General features: G+C 45.8%; 2 protein-coding genes across 2 annotated transcripts; both read left to right on the forward strand.

The window, feature by feature from the left end:
- The first annotated feature begins 1,880 nt into the window (after positions 1–1,880).
- On the forward strand, positions 1,881–7,553 carry LOC148935046 (uncharacterized). The gene is made up of 3 exons (XM_089082524.1): positions 1,881–1,964; positions 3,648–4,189; positions 7,499–7,553. The coding sequence occupies exons 1-3, from the start codon at positions 1,881–1,883 to the stop codon at positions 7,551–7,553; spliced, it is 681 nt and encodes a 226-aa protein (XP_088938650.1).
- Positions 7,164–9,922, forward strand: LOC148935047 (uncharacterized). Its single transcript, XM_089082517.1, has one exon. It carries the CDS (start codon positions 8,289–8,291, stop codon positions 9,456–9,458), a length of 1,170 nt encoding a protein of 389 aa, XP_088938643.1. The 5' UTR covers positions 7,164–8,288; the 3' UTR covers positions 9,459–9,922.
- The last annotated feature ends 10,372 nt before the right edge of the window (positions 9,923–20,294 follow it).

A 20,294-nucleotide genomic window follows, 5' to 3' on the forward strand; every position in this document is an offset into this window, starting at 1 on the left:
GTCACTTTCGATGCCGAATAAACGCAAAAACCGCGCCGGACGTCAGCGTGCGATTCGTCGAACTCTATACGAAATTAAATCCGCCGCGCTCACCGGTGATTTGAGCGAACTGCTCGGGTGTGAAGAAATCTACCAGCCAGAATACGAAGCGCATTTCAAGAATAGCCTGTGGACTCCAAGTCCCCCGAATCCAGCAACGTTGTCTCCAGACGCCCCGCATCCTAGTGTGCATCCCAAGACCCGCCAGGCCGACAGCGAGAATTAAAAGCCCGAATCCAGGAACCGGGCCAACGAAAGGTAAGTGCATTTCCATTTCCTATTTGTGAATCGCGTTATGTGCAGAGGACGATCGGAAAGCTCGCGTCAAAAGAGAACACATCCAGCCGCCGTCTTTAATCACCAAATAAGTATCTCTCGGTGTGTAGTCGAATTCGGGTATGGTCTTGTCGGCATAGCTACCGATACAAATTCTGCCAATCTCATATGCCTAGAGTGTAAATCCCGGTATAATCTCAATTGTGATCAACTACAATTCACCGCTATCTTAAGGCATTACATTAATGTTGGGACTACTCGGGAAGAAAGGCTTTGCAATTTTTGCGGTACTAAATTAGCTCTCTGGCGTGAGGTAACCGACTGCGATCCCTGCTCCGAAGCATTTGCGGCATTCTTAGAATATTTACGCGAAGAAAATACTTCTTTTTATGCACTGCCGAATCCTATCGTCATTGACGTAGATGCAGAGATAGAACTGCATGATATCGTTTTCTCTAGGAGACTATCGACCTTTTTATACGGTCTATACAGTCGCAATTTGTATCAATAATCCAGTCAAGTCATTCTGTAAAAACCAACACGCAGCCCAGTGCGAGCAGACTCGCCCCACGCGTAGCACGTCTCGCCTGCGACGTAACAAGTGTCAGAATTACAATTATTATTTATGTTAAGACTTGGTATGGATCGACGTCGATATAACGCTCAAAGAACTAATAGAACTAATAGAACTAGAAGTTGCTGTTGTTTTTCATACAACAGCTAATGGAGAAATTCCAGAAACATATGTAACAATACGTAATAAAAATATCAAAACTTTGCAAAAAGTTCTATGAATCCAAATGTTGAATCATGGATATAGCCATTATTCTATCCATATGGTACTCAAAGATGGTATTGTAATTTAAAAAAATTAAATAATAATAAACGAATATCTAGAGGCCAATATTTTAAATATCGCATGACTATTCGTCAAGAATTTAACGTTTTTTTATTGGGTCGTCGTTTATTTCAACAATGGCTTGTAGATAATTATGTAAAAATTAAAAAATACAGAATAAATTATTGCAGAGATCATCAAAAAGAATTACGTACTGAAACATATCAAGGTTTAAGAGATTATATACAAACTATGGCAAATAATTTAAATGGACGTATTGGAAAAATAGTTATTTTTCCATCTACATTTATTGGGTCACCGCTGTAACGTCAAAACCGCGGGGACCCCTCCGATAATCTCAGCGGCAAATTATTGAAAACGCTCTCGAGGAATTTCAGCAAATTACATGGCGAATATTCAACGTTAATATTTCGAAACTGGAATATTTCCATGCGCAACGATAAAGCGGCTCAAAACCCTACATGCCTTAGGGGAAAGTAGTAAGGGAGGCAAAAAAAAGGGTCGATCGTAAAACCTTTCCGATCGAGTGATGCAACTATGCGGCGGTCGCTCGACGCGAACAAAGTGAATGATGCAACCCGAAAGAATCCTAAGCGCGATGAGTACACTTATATTCGTTTAAATCTAATTTCTTTATACTCTATATTTCACTGGTGTAAACGTATGCCCGGTGGGAAAAAGCGAAAGCAACCGGGAATAAAACTCGATGCATGATTCTCACATACCTTTCGGTATTTGCTCTGCGCAGATACTCTTCGAGGGAGATACATGGCCGAATACTGCTTCCTTGGTAAGCTGCTACGGGCACGGATGGGGCTGGTAAGGCGTCCCAGAGGCGATCATACACGAGTAGTTCGTACTCGCCGTCGTAAGTCACTTCTTCGCCGATGATCGCATTGTGGTCGTAAATAGCGGTCACGTGGAGGTCGTATTCGAGTCGCCGAAGTGCGTTGTTACGACCCGCGCGATTTTTCCGTGCCTTAGGCAGAAGCTCTAGGCGTATATTATATTTAATTAAAAGGTTAGAGTTAGGATATTACATTCGGCTGCGAGCCAATTACGCATTTCGGTTCGGTCGCGTTGGAATGCATGAGCTACCGCGTGCTCGAAGTCCGATGTTTCCTTTGTGGTAAGTGCGGATGACGCACAACACCTTGCCCCCAGAAACGATTGGAATTCTTGCTTTAGCTGCTAATTATTCGGTAAAAGAAGAATTGAGTTATGATGAACGCCCGTTGCCTCTTTAGCCTCGCGAACACATCCGTTATTATCGGAATCTCGGAGACAAGAGATGAGATAGTGAAGAACACGTGGCGTTAAATAGAAATCCATATATATAGATATTCTCTGAATATACTCTCACAGAATATTAACACTATATATATATCAAACTAGAATTTGGAATATTAATAGGATTTGAACTAAACTAGAGATTGAAACACGCTTATACTTGAATGAGCCGACGCTTGCGCGATGTTCACTAGTCAATGACGCGCACAAGAGTGAATGAGTACGGCCGCGCGTTGTAACGCGTGCCTGCGGCGGCGCTGTTGCGCAACATGGCGGTAGCGTAGGTACGCCAACGCACGTGGCGCAAGATAGCGAATGGCGTGGGTACGCCAACGCACGTGGCGCTCGCGGCGGTCATAGACTATAGAGTTGGACTAGACGTACATATCTATAATGGTCGTTGGTCGGCCAATCAGCGTGCGGCTGACTGGAGATGCGCGCAACAACAACACGAGCATTATTATAGTAATAATTTTACAATTAATTAAATTTATTGTTAGCATGATTTGTTATTGTTATTTATCATTTTATTTATTATTATTATTTAATTTTATTACTTACTATAGGAAAAATGCTTACTATTATCGGTTATCTACTAATTTGCAACCTATGGGATTGCCTATATTATTATAATACTTATATTTATTATAGTGTATAGTTACTGGCGGTAAGGCGCATCACATGTTGACGGCAGGAGAGCCGATTGTTGCCAACTTTGGCGGCTAGAATAGTGGCGCTTCTGCGCAGGTGGGATAAAAGGAGAAGGAAAAATTTTACCCGTTGGTTTTCCTGACGTCACACTAGCCTAAGCAGATACCTGACAAGAGTGGTTCTATCGCGCTCACGCAATGCTTCCTCCGGTCTCGATGCGGCGACGCAATAAACGGCGCGATTAAAGCGATTTCCCCTAAGGGAATCGTCGGGACGGCAATCTCTTGATCCGATTCTGTAGTATTCACGATTTGTACATATGCTCTTCCCACTCTATTAGTCACGACAGCTTCTCCTAAGTAGACTCCCTCCGCGACGGTAAGTCGAGGGAAGTAGCCGGTCTCGATTTCAGAGTTAGCGACGTTAACGTAAAACGTTGTCCGCGATCGTGCAGGAATTAGAATTTTCTTTGAATGCCTGAAGGGTAGCTTGATCCCCCGCCACATGATTATTTCGCGAGCGAAATCGATAGTGGCGTCATCGCGGAGGAAATCGGATCCTAGGATTCCTCCCTGCGCGATCGGGAAGCCGTCAGGAACGGTGTGCAAGTTTATCTCGTGACCCCGGAACTGGACCGTCTCCATCCTCACCGTCCCCGTCCCCGTCCTCACCGTCACCGTCACCGTACTCACCGTCACCGTCACCGTCCTCACCGTCACCGTCACCGTCCTCACCGTCACCGTCACCGTCCTCACCGTCCTCACCGTCACCGTCCTCACCGTCACCGTCACCGTCCTCACCGTCCTCACCGTCACCGTCACCGTCCTCACCGTCCTCACCGTCCTCACCGTCACCGTCCTCATCGTCACCGTCACCGTCCTCACCGTCCTCACCGTCACCGTCACCGTCCTCACCGTCCTCACCGTCACCGTCACCGTCACCGTCCTCACCGTCCTCACCGTCACCGTCACCGTCCTCACCGTCCTCACAGTCACCATCACCGTCCTCACCGTCCTCACCGTCACCGTCATCGTCCTCACCGTCCTCACCGTCCTCACCGTCCTCACCGTCACCGTCACCGTCCTCACCGTCACCGTCACCGTCCTCACCGTCCTCACCGTCACCGTCACCGTCCTCATCGTCCTCACCGTCCTCACCGTCCTCACCGTCACCGTCACCGTCCTCACCGTCACCGTTACCGTCCTCACCGTCCTCACCGTCACCGTCACCGTCACCGTCCTCACCGTCCTCACCGTCACCGTCACCGTCCTCACCGTCACCGTCACCGTCCTCACCGTCACCGTCCTCACCGTCACCGTCCTCACCGTCACCGTCCTCACCGTCACCATCCTCACCGTTACCGTCACCATCCTCACCGTCACCATCCTAACCGTCACCATCCTCACCGTCACCATCCTCACCGTCACCATCCTCACCGTCACCGTCACCATCCTCACCGTTACCATCCTCACCATCACCATCCTCACCATCACCGTCACCATCCTCACCATCACCATCCTCACCTTCACCATCCTCACCGTTACCGTCACCAACCTCACCGTCACCATCCTCACCGTCACCATCCTAACCGTCACCATCCTCACTGTCACCATCCTCACCGTCACCGTCACCATCCTCACCGTCACCATCCTAACCGTCACCATCCTCACCGTCACCATCCTCACCATCACCATCCTCACCGTCACCGTCACCGTCACCGTCACTGTCACCATCCTCACCGTCACCATCCTCACCGTTACCGTCACCAACCTCACCGTCACCATCCTCGCCGTCACCATCCTAACCGTCACCATCCTCACTGTCACCATCCTCACCGTCACCGTCACCATCCTCACCGTCACCATCCTCACCGTCACCATCCTAACCGTCACCATCCTCACCATCACCATCCTCATCGTCACCGTCACCATCACCGTCACTATCCTCACCGTCACCGTCACCGTCACTGTCACCATACTCACCGTCACTGTCACCGTCACCGTCACCATCCTTACCGTCAGCGTCACCGTCGCCGTCACCATCCTCACCGTCACCGTCACCATCCTCACCGTCACCATCCTAACCGTCACCATCCTCACTGTCACCATCCTCACCGTCACCGTCACCATCCTCACCGTCACCATCCTAACCGTCACCATCCTCACCGTCACCATCCTCACCATCACCATCCTCACCGTCACCGTCACCATCCTCACCGTCACCGTCACCATCCTTACCGTCACCGTCACCATCCTTACCGTCACCGTCACCATCCTTACCGTCATCGTCACCATCCTTACCGTCGCCGTCACCATCCTCACCGTCACCGTCACCATCCTCACCGTCACCATCCTAACCGTCACCATCCTCACTGTCACCATCCTCACCGTCACCGTCACCATCCTCACCGTCACCATCCTAACCGTCACCATCCTCACCGTCACCATCCTCACCGTCACCATCCTAACCGTCACCATCCTCACCATCACCATCCTCATCGTCACCGTCACCATCACCGTCACTATCCTCACCGTCACCGTCACCGTCACTGTCACCATACTCACCGTCACTGTCACCGTCACCGTCACCATCCTTACCGTCAGCGTCACCGTCGCCGTCACCATCCTCACCGTCACCGTCACCATCCTCACCGTCACCATCCTAACCGTCACCATCCTCACTGTCACCATCCTCACCGTCACCGTCACCATCCTCACCGTCACCATCCTAACCGTCACCATCCTCACCGTCACCATCCTAACCGTCACCATCCTCACCGTCACCATCCTCACCATCACCATCCTCACCGTCACCGTCACCATCCTCACCGTCACCGTCACCATCCTTACCGTCACCGTCACCATCCTTACCGTCACCGTCACCATCCTTACCGTCATCGTCACCATCCTTACCGTCACCGTCACCATCCTTACCGTCACCGTCACCATCCTTACCGTCACCGTCACCATCCTTACCGTCACCGTCACCAACCTCACCGTCACCATCCTCACCGTCACCATCCTAACCGTCACCATCCTCACTGTCACCATCCTCACCGTCACCGTCACCATCCTCACCGTCACCATCCTAACCGTCACCATCCTCACCGTCACCATCCTCACCATCACCATCCTCACCGTCACCGTCACCGTCACCGTCACTGTCACCATCCTCACCGTCACCGTCACCATCCTCACCGTCACCATCCTAACCGTCACCATCCTCACCGTCACCATCCTCACCATCACCATCCTCATCGTCACCGTCACCATCACCGTCACTATCCTCACCGTCACCGTCACCGTCACTGTCACCATCCTCACCGTCACCGTCACCATCCTCACCGTCACCATCCTTACCGTCACCATCCTCACCGTCACCGTCACCATATTCACCGTCACTGTCACCGTCACCATCCTTACCGTCAGCGTCACCGTCGCCGTCACCATCCTCACCGTCACCGTCACCATCCTCACCGTCACCATCCTCACCGTCACCGTCACCATCCTCACCGTCACCATCCTCACCGTCACCGTCACCGTCACCGTCACCATCCTTACCGTCACCGTCACCATCCTTACCGTCACCGTCACCATCCTTACCGTCACCGTCACCATCCTTACCGTCACCGTCACCATCCTTACCGTCACCGTCACCATCCTTACCGTCACCGTCACCATCCTTACCGTCACCGTCACCATCCTTACCGTCACCGTCACCATCCTTACCGTCACCGTCACCATCCTTATCGTCACCGTCACCGTCACCGTCACCGTCACCGTCACCGTCACCATCCTCACCGTCACCATCCTCACCGTCACTGTCACCATCCTCACCGTCACCATCCTCATCGTTACCGTCACCATCGTTACCGTCACCATCCTCACCGTCACCATCCTCACCGTCACTGTCACCATCCTCACCGTCACATCATTCGCTTTGTTCGCGTCGAGCGACCGCCGCATCGTAGCATCACTCGACCGGAAAGGTTTTACGATCGACCCCCTTTTTTTTTGCCTCCCTTGCTACTTTCCCCTAAAACATGTATTGTTTTGAGCCGCTTTATCGTTGCGCATGGAAATATTCCAGTTTCGAAATACCATTTAACGTTGAATATTCGCCGCGTAATGTTAACACCCGTTATTTGACGTGATGTGCCCGCCTTGTTTTCTCGAGCCACGAGACTCGCGCACTTATCCAGGCGTCGTATACAGATATCGTATGAGTACGGTGCGTTGCCTTACCACTTTTGGATATCGACGCGTCGACGACGCTATCGCCGAATCGTTCCCTAACAGTGCCGAATATATTTGCTTTCGATGCAAGGAAGAAATACCAGAAGGGACTTTTACGTATCGTCTGGAACTGGCTCACGCGTTCCAGTTTGGGCATACTTCCGCCCGGGATCATTGTGATTGCTGCCGTACCAGTCTTGTAATAGTCCGCGACATTGAGTTTTGCCCTGACTGCACCGGGGTTTTTATTGTATCTCTAGAAGTGCTCAGGGAATTAGGTAACACCATAGAAAACATCTGCGGACGATATTACCTGGACGAGACGAATCCCGCTCCCAACGGCATTTTATCGCGTCGGCTAACCAATTTCTCCGTTTCACTGATCCGCTCACGGTCAAATAATCACTCGACGTCTGGTTAACGCAAAGTCAGCCGTGTAATTTGCTGAAATCCCTCGAAAGCGTTTTCAATAATTTGCCACTGAGATTATCGGAGGGGTCCCCGCGGTTTTGACGTAACATATTTGGTGACAGCGGTGGGATACCGTTAATCGGGAGAGTCGAACATATCGGCAAATCTCACCGACCCACCCAGCGTTCGTATCGTGATTATCGCACCTTATGCTTCGCACCCCGGTAAAATCTGAAGAGAGCGATATGAATACTCGGAATAACCCCAAGAAACCTTTGACCGAGGAGGAGCTCGATAGGATTCGCGCCGCGCAAGAGGAGCGTGCCGCGCAATTGCAGGCCGACGCCGATGCGTTAGAAAAGAAAAGAGAGAGTCCGCGCAGAGAATGAAGCGGTAAACCGGAAAAGGATAGAATTAGGCTGGGATACGACGCGGTAAATCGGAAGAAGGAGCGAGTTCGGGCAGAAAACGCCGCTTTGCAGCGGGACCGCGCCGATGCTGAGGAAGGCCGAGCCACGTTATGCGATATGAGTGATATGATGGCGTCGTTGCGCGCCGAATTAAATAGCATGCGACGCGAAATGGACATACGCCGCGACCCTCCATTGCGAAGCCCCAGCCTACCGCCAGGCCAGCCATTCGGTGAGACGCCACCGCTATTCGGGGATCACAACGAGTCGGGCGCCGAACCGCCCGCCGTTCCGAAGATTACCTACCGGGAAGCCACCGAGTACGTGCTGCACTTCGACGGTTATAATATACCACTGTCCAAGTTCCTTGAGGCCTGTAGGCAAGCTCGCGATATCCTTCCCCCGCATTACGAAAGGCCCCTCACGCGTCTACTTATAACCAAACTACGGGGTCACGCGCATTCCGCAGTAGCCGACGAACCCTGCGAGTCAGTTACACAACTCTCGGATCTGCTCAACAGTGCCTTCGGTTCCGTCAAGAGCGTAGCGCAATATCGAGGAGAGCTGACCGCCGTACACCTCCGTCCCAACGAACATATCCTAGATTACATAGACCGCTTTAAGGAACTTCGATCTGCAATACGCGACGGGGAACGACGCGCTCGCGGGACTCTGAATTCTGCGGTGACCAGTGAAATTGACGAGCTTACTGCTCACTGTTTCAGCGAGGGCCTCCCCACCCCGTACCGGTTACAGCTGCGGCCGGAGCATTACCGCGAATCTTTCGAAGCTTTCGCAGCTGCAAAAATAATCGCGAAGCGCGATGAGCTCGAACGCCAGCGTTACGGGCTCCCCGCGCGACTCGGACAACCGCCAAGACAAACGACCGATGCACGCCGCCACCCGAGCCGGACGTGGGACGCAACATGCGTTATAGACCAACGCCTCCTCCTGAGAGGCGACAGTCGCCCCCGCGATATAGCGATTACAGGAACCGCGAACGAAATTATCAGCCACACCGCCTCTCCGAGTGGACCGAGCGCCGCACCGAGATGCGACCAGCGCCGCGATACGATAACAGAAACCCATCCGGGCCGCGGAATGGAGACCGTGTCACGCGTAACTTCGAAACGCCGCGAAACGACAAGTGGTGTAGGTACTGTAAGAATCGCGGGCATGAGATCGAAGAGTGCCGCAAACGACAGTATAATAACAGTAGATTTAACGGGCCGAGAAACGGTCAGAATCCGCCTCGCGGGATGGACGCGCCGCGTGCGGATTCCCTGAGAAATGCGCGTCCGGTGACCACGGTAGAAACGGCTCGCGAGGAAGCACAAACACCCGAGTCGCAATCCTAAATCTACCTGGGCCGTCTCACGCCCCCTCCATTCTGCTATCCGTTAGCGGTTTAGCAGAACCAACCGACTTTATGGTCGACACCGGGGCCGCACCTAACCTTATAAAGAAAAAACACGTGCACCCGAGCACGCCCATCGTCAAAAATGATACGATCTGTGACGTCAGGAGAGTCAACGAGTAAAATTTTTCTTTCTCCTTTTTATCCCACTTGCGCAGAAGCGCCACTATTCTAGCCGCCAAAGTTGGTAACAACCGGCTCTCCTGCCGTCGACATACCACGCGATGCGCCTTACCGCCAGTAAATATACACTATAATAAATATAAGTAATAAAATTAAATAATAATAATAAATAAAATGATAAATAACAATAACAAATCATGCTAACAATAAATCTAATTAATTGTAGAATTATTACTATAATAAGGCTCGCGTTGCTGTTGCGCGCATCATCTCCAGTCAGCCGCGCGCTGATTGGCAGACCAACGACCATTATAGATATGTACATCTAGTCTAGCTCTATAGTCTATGACCACGTGCGTTGGCGTACCCACGCCATCCGCCATCTTGCGCCACGTGCTTTGGCGTGCCCACGCCATCCGCCATCTTGCGCCACGTGCGTTAGCGTACCCACGCTACCGCCATGTTGCGCAACAGCGCCGCCGCAGGCACGCGTTACAACGCGCGGCCATACTCGTTCACTCTTGTGCGCGTCGTCGACTAGTGAACACCGCGCGAGCGTCGTCTCGTTCAAGTATAAGCGTGTTTCAACCTTTAGACTTAGTTCAAATTGTTTCAATCTCTAGATTTAGTTCAAATTGTTTCAATCTTTAGTTTTAGTTCAAATCCTATTAATATTTCAAATTCTAGTTTGATATATATAGTGTTAATATTCCGTGAGTGTAAATTCAGTGAATATCTAAATATATCGATTTTTATTTAACGCCACGTATCCTTCGTCCTTCATTATCTCATCCCTTGTCTCCGAGATTCCGATAATAACGGATGTGTTCGCGAGGCTAAAGAGGCAACGGGCGTTCATCATAACTCAAGTTTTCTTTTACCGAGTAATTAGCAGCTAAAGCAAGAATTCCGATCGTTTCTGGGGGCAAGGTGTTGTGCGTCATCCGCACTTACCACAAAGGAAACATCGGACTTCGAGCACGCGATAGCTCATGCATTCCAACGCGACGCCGAACCGTAATGCGTAATTGGCTCGCAGCCGAATGTAATATCCTAACTCTAACCTTTTAATTAAATATAATATACGCCTAGAGTCTCTGCCGAATGCCTAAGGCACGGAAAAATCGCGCGGGTCGTAACAACGCACTTCGGCGACTCGAATACGACCTCCACGATTTACGACCACAATGCGATCATCGGCGAAGAAGTGACTTACGACGGCGAGTACGAACTCCTCGTGCATGATCGCCTCTGGAGTGCCTTATCAGCCCCATCCGTGCCCGTAGCAGCTTACCAAGGAAGCAGTATTCGGCCACATATCTCCCTCGAAGAGTATCTGCGCAGAGCAAACACCGAAAGGTAAGTGAGAATCATGCATCGAGTTTTATTCACGGTTGCTTTCGTGTTTTCCCACCGGGCATACGTTTACACCAGTGAAATATAGAGTATAAAGAAATTAGATGTAAACGAATATAAGTGTACCCGTCGCGCTTAGGATTCTTTCGGATTGCATCATTCGCTTGGTTCGCGTCGAGCGACGGCCGCATAGTTGCATCACCCGACCGGAAAGGTTTTACGATCGACCCCTTTTCTTTTTGCCTCCCTTGCTACTTTCCCCTAAGGCATGTAGGGTTTTGAGCTGCTTTATCGTTGCGTATGGAAATATTCTAGTTTCGAAATACCATTTAACGTTGAATATTCGCCGTGTAATTTGCTGAAATCCCTCGAGAGCGTTCTCAATAATTGCCGCTGAGATTATCGGAAGGCTCCCCGCGGTCTTGACGTAACAGATCTCATAGGGATAACGACCGGCAGAATCGAGATCTTAGGGTCGATAACCAGTGACGGTGAGGACGGTGACGGTGACGGTGACGGTGGACGGCGACGGTGAACGGCGACGGTGAACGGCGACGGTGAACGGCGACGGTGAACGGCGACGGTGAACGGCGACGGTGAACGGCGATAATTACGAGTTTTCACGGCTGGTTCGTGGTCGGGCCCCGCCGTGACGCACACCCTCCCTTCTTATTTGGTGAACGGCGACGGTGAACGGTGACGGTGAACGGTGACGGTGAACGGTGACGGTGAACGGTGAACGGTGAACGGTGACGGTGAACGGTGACGGTGAACGGTGACGGTGAACGGTGACGGTGAACGGTGACGGTGAACGGTGAACGGTGAACGGTGAACGGTGACGGTGAACGGTGAACGGTGACGGTGAACGGTGAACGGTGACGGTGAACGGTGAACGGTGACCGGTGACGGTGAACGGTGAACGGTGACGGTGAACGGTGAACGGTAACGGTGAACGGTGAACGGTAACGGTGAACGGTGACGGTGAACGGTGAACGGTGACGGTGACGGTGACGGTGACGGTGATAATGATAACATTAAAAAAGTTAATTATTTAAATAAAGTTAATTATTAATTTATTAATTTAAAAATATTATTAATTTTTAAACTTTTAAAGTTAATAATTATTTAAATAAAAGTATATATACACAAATATAAAGAAATATAATAAAACAAAAATTAAAAAATTAATAAAATTAAACATTAATAAATCTAGACTGATCAGATACAGAGAAGGAACTTTTTTCAATTTGAGATACTTTTCCTTTTTGATTTCATAGTATTTAAGATTATTTTGTATATTTATAAAGCGTTTAATAATCAAAAGAATCAAGAAATTTAAGGATTAGAACGTCTAAATTTTCCAAATTTTAAATATAACCGTTTTTATTTATTGATATATATATATATATATATATATATATAAACTTTTACACATCTATATCTTAATAATGCCACGACGTAAAATAGAATGTTCTTTTGAAGAAGAAGAAAAATTTCGATAACAACAACGAAAAAGAAAAACAAATAATTAACGTCAACGTAATGATGCTACAAGAATTTTAATTAATCCTAATTCTACTGTTTCGTATGTTCATGGTACAATACATGATAATCGTATAAATGTAAGTAATGAAATAAATGGAGAAAATTCAATGAATGTTACAATATCATGCCAGCATGCTGAATATCACTATTATCGATCACGAAATAGAAGACAACCATATTTAAATATTAATAATGTAAAGTCTATAAACGATATAGCAGAATATTATATTGGTCCCATGGATGTATTGTGTATTCATTGCAATGCAAAACATTTTGCAGTTGAAAAAATAATTAATAAAGGAAATTCATTTCATGATTGTTGTAATCATGGTGCAGTATATTTAAAATCATTACCTCAACCTCCACAATGTCTTCATAATTTATTTGATGATAGTTATGCAAAGTCCAATAATTTTTTCGAACATATTCGTAGTTAATAATAGTTATAATAGTTCATTTTTATTTGCCTCATTTAATGCCAATTTAATTAATTTTTAATTAATTAATTTTCAAAATCAGGCGACCAGGTCCGAATTGTTTCAAGATACAAGGACAAATTTATTATCAAATAAATACAACATTATATGCTGCTCAAAGTGAAAATCCATCTTATGATCAACTTTTTATAATAGATTCAAATGAAGCAATAAAGTATCAGCTAAATAAAAATTCAACTTTAGATTTGGAAATTACAAAATCTTAAATATATAATGCGAGAATCTAATGTATTTGCTCAATCTTATCAAATGATGGGTGAGGAATTAGAAAATCAACAACGATTAGAAATAGAATCTGGAGAATTATTGTCAGAATTACAATTATTATTTACGTTAAGACCTGGTATGAATCGACGTCGATATAACGCTCAAAGAACTAATAGAACTAATAGAACTAGAAGTTGCTGCTGTTTTTCATACAACAACAAGCTAATGGAGAAATTCCAGAATCATATGTAACAATACGTAATAAAAATACCAAAACTTTGCAAAAAGTTCTATGAATCCAAATGTTGAACCATGGATATAGCCATTATTCTATCCATATGGTACTCAAGGATGGCATTGTAATTTAAAAAAATTAAATAATAAACGAATATCTAGAGGCCAATATTTTAAATATCGCATGACTATTCGTCAAGAATTTAACGTTTTTTTATTGGGTCGTCGTTTATTTCAACAATGGCTTGTAGATAATTATGTAAAAATTAAAAAATACAGAATAAATTATTGTAGAGATCATCAAAAAGAATTACGTACTGAAACATATCAAGGTTTAAGAGATTATATACAAACTATGGCAAATAATTTAAATGGACGTATTGGAAAAATAGTTATTTTTCCATCTACATTTATTGGGTCACCGCTGTTACATCAAAACCGCGGGGATTCCTCCGATAATCTCAGCGGCAAATTATTGAAAACGCTCTCGAGGAATTTCAGCAAATTACACGGCGAATATTCAACGTTAAATGGTATTTCGAAACTGGAATATTTCCATGCGCAACGATAAAGCGGCTCAAAACCCTACATGCCTTAGGGGAAAGTAGCAAGGGAGGCAAAAAAAAAAGGGGTCGAGTGATGCAACGATGCGGCGGTCGCTCGACGCGAACAAAGCGAATGATGCAACCCGAAAGAATCCTGAGCGCGTATGAGTACTCTTATATTCGTTTACATCTAATTTCTTTATACTCTATATTTCACTGGTGTAAACGTATGCCCGGTGGGAAAACGCGAAAGCAACCGGGAATAAAACTCGATGCATGATTCTCACTTACCTTTCGGTGTTTGCTCTGCGCAGATACTCTTTGAGGGAGATACGTGGCCGAATACTGCTTCCTTGGTAAGCTGCTACGGGCACGGATGGGGCTGGTAAGGCGTCCCAGAGGCGATCATACACGAGTAGTTCGTACTCGCCGTCGTAAGTCACTTCTTCGCCGATGATCGCATTGTGGTCGTAAATAGCGGTCACGTATTCGAGTCGCCGAAGTGCGTTGTTACGACCCGCGCGATTTTTCCGTGCCTTAGGCAGAAGCTCTAGGCGTATATTATATTTAATTAAAAGGTTAGAGTTAGGATATTACATTCGGCTGCGAGCCAATTACGCATTTCGGTTCGGTCGCGTTGGAATGCATGAGCTACCGCGTGCTCGAAGTCCGATGTTTCCTTTGTGGTAAGTGCGGATGACGCACAAACCTTGCCCCCAGAAACGATCGGAATTCTTGCTTTAGCTGCTAATTACTCGGTAAAAGAAAACTTGAGTTATGATGAACGCCCGTTGCCTCTTTAGCCTCGCGAACACATCCGTTATTATCGGAATCTCGGAGACAAGGGATGAGATAATGAAGGACACGTGGCGTTAAATAGAATCGATATATTTAGATATTCATTGAATTTACACTCACGGAATATTAACACTATATATATCAAACTAGAACTTGAAATATTAATAGGATTTGAACTAAAACTAGAGATTGAAACACGCTTATACTTGAACGAGACGACGCTCGCGTGGTGTTTACTGGTCGACGACGCGCACAAGAGTGAACGAGTATGGTCGCGCGTTGTAACGCGTGCCTGCGGCGGCGCTGTTGCGCAACATGGCGGTAGCGTGGGTACGCCAACGCACGTGGCGCAAGATGGCGGATGGCGTGGGTACGCCAACGCACGTGGCGCTCGCGGCGGTCATAGACTATAGAGCTAGACTAGATGTACATATCTATAATGGTCGTTGATCGGCCAAGCAGCGCGCGGCTGACTGGAGATGATGCGCGCAACAGCAACGCGAGCCTTATTATAGTAATAATTTTACAATTAATTAGATTTATTGTTAGCATGATTTGTTATTGTTATTTATCATTTTATTTATTATTATTATTTAATTTTATCACTTATTTTAGGAAAAATGCTTACTATTATCGGTTATCTAATAATTTGCAACCTATGAGATTGTCTTATATTATTATAATACTTATCTTTATTATAGTATATATTTACTGGCGGTAAGGCGCATCGCGTGGTATGTCGAGAGGAGAGCCGGTTGTTACCAACTTTGGCGGCTAGAATAGTGGCGCTTCTGCGCAGGTGGGATAAAAAGGAGCAGGAAAAATTTTACCCGTTGGCTCTCCTGACGTCATACTACCCTTTGCGAAGCGTGCGATTGCGCCTATTGGCTTCATGTCCTGTTGCGGCTCTGCGCGTGTGATATAAACGGTGTTGTGCGACGAAATGTTCATTCTATGGGGCAAGGCGCACATACCACCAGACGGGAGCCATGGATTAGTCGGCGATTTCCGCTGAATCGGATTTTGGTCATCTGTGACACTATCGGGGCACGGCATGTGGAGATATTGCGTAATGTTAAGGTAAGTATGCGGTTTTTATTTCACATGTGTCGCTTTTACATTTTTTCTTTATTTTCTCTCTTCCCTTTTCTTTTGCATGTGCATGCAATACATAGCATAGTTTATTATAATCTCGGTATGAGTTCCTCGAAACGAAATAGTTCTTCGTCATCCGTTCACCGGAAATCATGTTATCTGTATTCCTCCTGCGAGGAGCATCGGGATTCGGATTGCTTTTTGGTGAATCCTACTCGTGCATTTTTTCTGTGAAGTACATATAATAAGTGGTTTGACTCAGTCTCTCGACTGCAGCTTCGTTATGATTTAAGTTCGTACTAAGTTCGTATTAAGATTAAGTTCGTATAGTCGACTTTACTATGCGTTGTGCGGTTTGTGAATGGGAGTAAAACCCCGCGGTCTGCTACGCGTGCGTGCGTTTGGCTGTTGGCAGCGCAGCAAGTTGCGGCTCAAGAAAATCCACGGAATGGGTCGAGGAGCGGTATCCCCACGACTCCCTGCAGGTCCGGGTCTGCGCCGTTACGGGGCGGTGAGTTGTACGTGTGATGCGTCGTTGCAACTGGTATGTGTTTAATTTTATTTATTAATCCTATTACATCTTTTTTTTACTAACGCTTCTTTTAATTTTCCTCATGATAATTTCATCGTGCGCGTTCGTTTCCTAATTTTCGACAAATAGTTGAGTCGGTTCGCGTGTATCACGATTTTGCGTTTTTTTGTTTGATTTTGTAGTTAATATCCGAAATTTTTTCAATTACTTGGTATGGACCTATCCATGGTGCCTTTAATTTCTTCGTTCGTTCTCGACGCATTGCTTTGTCGTGCAAGAGGATTTCTCCTATCCTGAAAGTTTTAATATTTGTATTTTTGTTGACATAGTTTTTCGTTTTTTACTTCGCCAGTTTCTGTATGGCTCGGAATCATTTCTTTAATTCTTGTGCATAGTTGTTATACGTATAATACCGGAACGGTTTCGGCGGCGCTATCAATGCCGTAAGTAGGCTTGCTCAGTGCCTGTACAACAATTCGAATGGCGTATAACTGTTGCTATATGCGATGTTGTATTATATGTGAACATCGCATATGGAATCCATTCATCCCAATTAGTTTGGTCTTCGTCTATGTAATGTTTCAAATATTCCGTTAGAGTCCTGTGTGATCTCTCTAGGACTCCGTTACTTTCCGGGTGGTATGCGGTAGTTTGTATTTTTGTTATCTTTAAGAGAGTGCATACATTCTCGAACATTTCGCTGACGAAATTTGTTTCTTGATCTGTCAATATTTTTCCCGGTATTTCAAATTCGCATATTTTTTTGTAGTAAATTCTTTGGCAATTGTATTTGCTTCTTGGTCTGATGTCGGTATCGCTTTATTGAATTTCGTTAAGTCGTCCTGAAATGTTAACAGGTATTTATTTCCTTTCGTGGTAACCGTGAATGGTTCCACAATGTCTAGAGCGTATTTTTCGAACGATCTCTCTGCCGTTTCTGTTAATACTAGAGGCATCTAAGTTTTTTGCTTAACTTGTTTTACTCACAATACTCGCATTTAGCGATGTAATCTTCCATGTCTTTCGTTAATCCGTGCCAGTTGTGTGTTAATTTTATTCGGTTTATTGTGCGTGTGCAAGCCACTGATCTGGTTATTTAATATAACGATCCTAACGATCCTCACGATTAATCAGATGGAAACTCGAATTAGAAGAATACGATTATGAGGTAGTACATAAGGCTGGCAAAGACAATACAAATGCTAATGCGCTTAGCAGAAATCGATCCGGTTCGACACACAGATAAATAGCATCGAGCGCGATAAGGAAGAGCGCAAATATAGCAAAGAAGAAAAAGAACAAATACTATACAACTACTACAATGCTTTCCTTGGAGGACATCAAGATGTAGATGTAGGGTCCTAAATTCATTAAACGTTGAAATGTGGCGGGTGCATTTTTTAAACGCATCCGATTAAACTCGTAATATCCGTACGACGTAGAGAAAGCTTTTATCTTTATTTTACTTTTATCTTTATCGTGTATTACCATTTGATGGTAACCCGACGCGAGCTCTAGCGTTGAAAAGTACTTCGCATTTCCTAGTTGAGAGTCGAGAATGTCCGTAATGTTCGGTAAGGGAAACGAGTCTCCTATAGTTAAGTCATTTAGTTTTCGGAAGTCTACGACAATGCACAGTTTAGATTCTTCGGACGCATCGACTTTCTTTGGGACTAATATCGGCGCGTTCCACTGGCTTATACTTGGATGGATAATTTTTTCCTCGAGTATTTTCTTTATGTTTATTCATCTCCGCCTTGTGTTTCTCGGGCAAGTGGTACAGTCGGACATGGACCGATGCGTTATCTGCGCGCGTGGTGATCTCATGTTGCACCGGTCGTGTGTGAGAGTGAGTTACCTTCCAAATGAAATATATCACAATAGTCATTACATATTTGTTCCACTGTTTCTTTTTCTTCGATGTTTAAGTGATCTATGCGTAATTGTTCTCGCACTCGTTTTCTCCTCTCGCCTATGGTCTCGGTGTCTTTTTTCACCGTGTTCAGTATTTCGACATTCTTTGTTTTTATTTTTATTTCTTCTAAGTTTACCATCGGCATGCTTATTTCTATGGGCTCTTCGGTTGTATTAATTATATTTATCGGGCAAGTGGATTCCTTGAGATCCACAGAATCCGATAAATACTTCTGGCTTCGGTTGTTTTGATCTTATTATTCCTACCTGATTTTTATTGGTAACTGTTTCGATAATTGTTTCGCTGCGCGGTTTAGTAATACTTTTTGATATGGCTGGAATTTTAAATTTATATTCCCGATATTTAGTATCTTTTTCCCGTTGTCGCACCTTGTCTTTTGTTTGGCTAAGAAATCAATTCCGAGGATTCTCTTGTAATCCATGGGAAAATCGTCTCTGATCGTACATATCGAGTGGTGAATTTCTTGTTTTCCTAATTTTATTGTTAATTTTATTTTTCCTAGCGTGTGGATCTTATATCCCGTCATGCCGGTTAACGCAATGTGTTTCTCACGCACTGGAATTTCGCTTTTGAAATTTCCGACTTTCATTAAGGTGAGGATAGCGCCAGTATCTAAGAGAAAAGTTGCTTTCTTCTTTTTTGCCTTTTTTATTGGTTATGTTATTAATTCTAACCCGTTGTGCGCTTCTTCTCATGTTACTTGTGTTTCTTGCTACTTCCAGTCGCGCGCGTCGCCCTGACCTTTAGTCTTTCGCTTTCGTCACCGCTACTGCTTGACGCTTAGTCAATGCTCTCTTTACGCGGTTCATCTCGTCTCGTCTTTATCGTATTTATTCGCGTTTTATTTGTGTTATTATTTTTGACTTGGTGAGTGATCCCTTCTTCGGTTTTGTCATGAAGTACCCAGCATTCCGCACGGTTATATCCTGTTTTCTTGCAGTATTTATTCATTGTATTTATACAATAGGCGGCTGCGTATTTGACTGTGGTAAGGGGAATCGGCTAAATTTGTTCCGCAATCTCGGCCGTGATGTCCTGTCTTTTCGCATTTATGACATTGCGGCAATCTATTCTCGCGGGTGGGTGGAATATATTCGCTTTTGGACGCCCGAAATTTCCCGTTGGTCCCTTAAATTTCTCCTCCGCACTCGCGCCGGCTGTCTTGCAATGTCGTAGTGTTGCGCGCGTATTAATAATTTTATGTCATTTTGTAATTCTAATTGAAAGTTATTGTTACGTCCGGGGGACTTCACGAATTCTTCTCTTTCGAAAAAAAAAAAAACAACGGCTGCTAATCTGTAAACGAAGCGCTTCGAACGATCTAAGGAAACCCTAAATAAATAAACAAAAATTCCTCTCGAGATATGTCTCACTATCAAAAAAAATTCTTGGGATAAACAGCTTTGTCGGCACCGACAAGTTTATGACCTACCAATAAAAAATTAATATTAACAAAAGCAAATTCCTAACGGATAAGAAACGCGTCGGATCGTTCGAGGATGACACTCCCCAAATTGGTGGGGAAATTAAGGGAAGCGCCAATCAAGAAGAAACGATTAGCAGCCGTTGGCGGCCATACCAATGAATGATTGAGGAATGGCGGGAAAATTTTTACTAATTAATTCCTATTTCATCATTCGCTAGGAAATCTGGAAATATAAAAACAATCACAATTCACAGAACACCGCTCCCCTCCTTCCTCTCACAATTTTTCTAAATTATCATTCGATAAGCCAACGCGGAAATCCATCACGCCCTCAGATATTCCCACCCCTTCGGAGCCCTTTAAAAACCGCAACTTGGAGCGGATCGCTCTCTTCCCGCTTTTCATTGCTCCA

This window comes from Pogonomyrmex barbatus, unplaced genomic scaffold, assembly GCF_055798465.1.
Source record: "Pogonomyrmex barbatus isolate J1 unplaced genomic scaffold, ASM5579846v1 scaffold6, whole genome shotgun sequence".
NCBI lineage: Eukaryota > Metazoa > Arthropoda > Insecta > Hymenoptera > Formicidae > Pogonomyrmex > Pogonomyrmex barbatus.

Bases quoted from the DNA above. Each gene is read 5' to 3' on its own strand.
- LOC148935046 (XM_089082524.1), top strand. From the start codon at position 1,881: ATGCATGATTCTCACATACCTTTCGGTATTTGCTCTGCGCAGATACTC. The intron at 1,965-3,647 runs GTAAGCTGCTAC...CGAAATCGATAG, and splicing joins GGCCGAATACTGCTTCCTTG to TGGCGTCATCGCGGAGGAAA. The intron at 4,190-7,498 runs GTCACCGTCCTC...CACGCGTTCCAG, and splicing joins TCACCGTCCTCACCGTCACC to TTTGGGCATACTTCCGCCCG.
- LOC148935047 (XM_089082517.1), top strand. From the start codon at position 8,289: ATGAGTGATATGATGGCGTCGTTGCGCGCCGAATTAAATAGCATGCGA.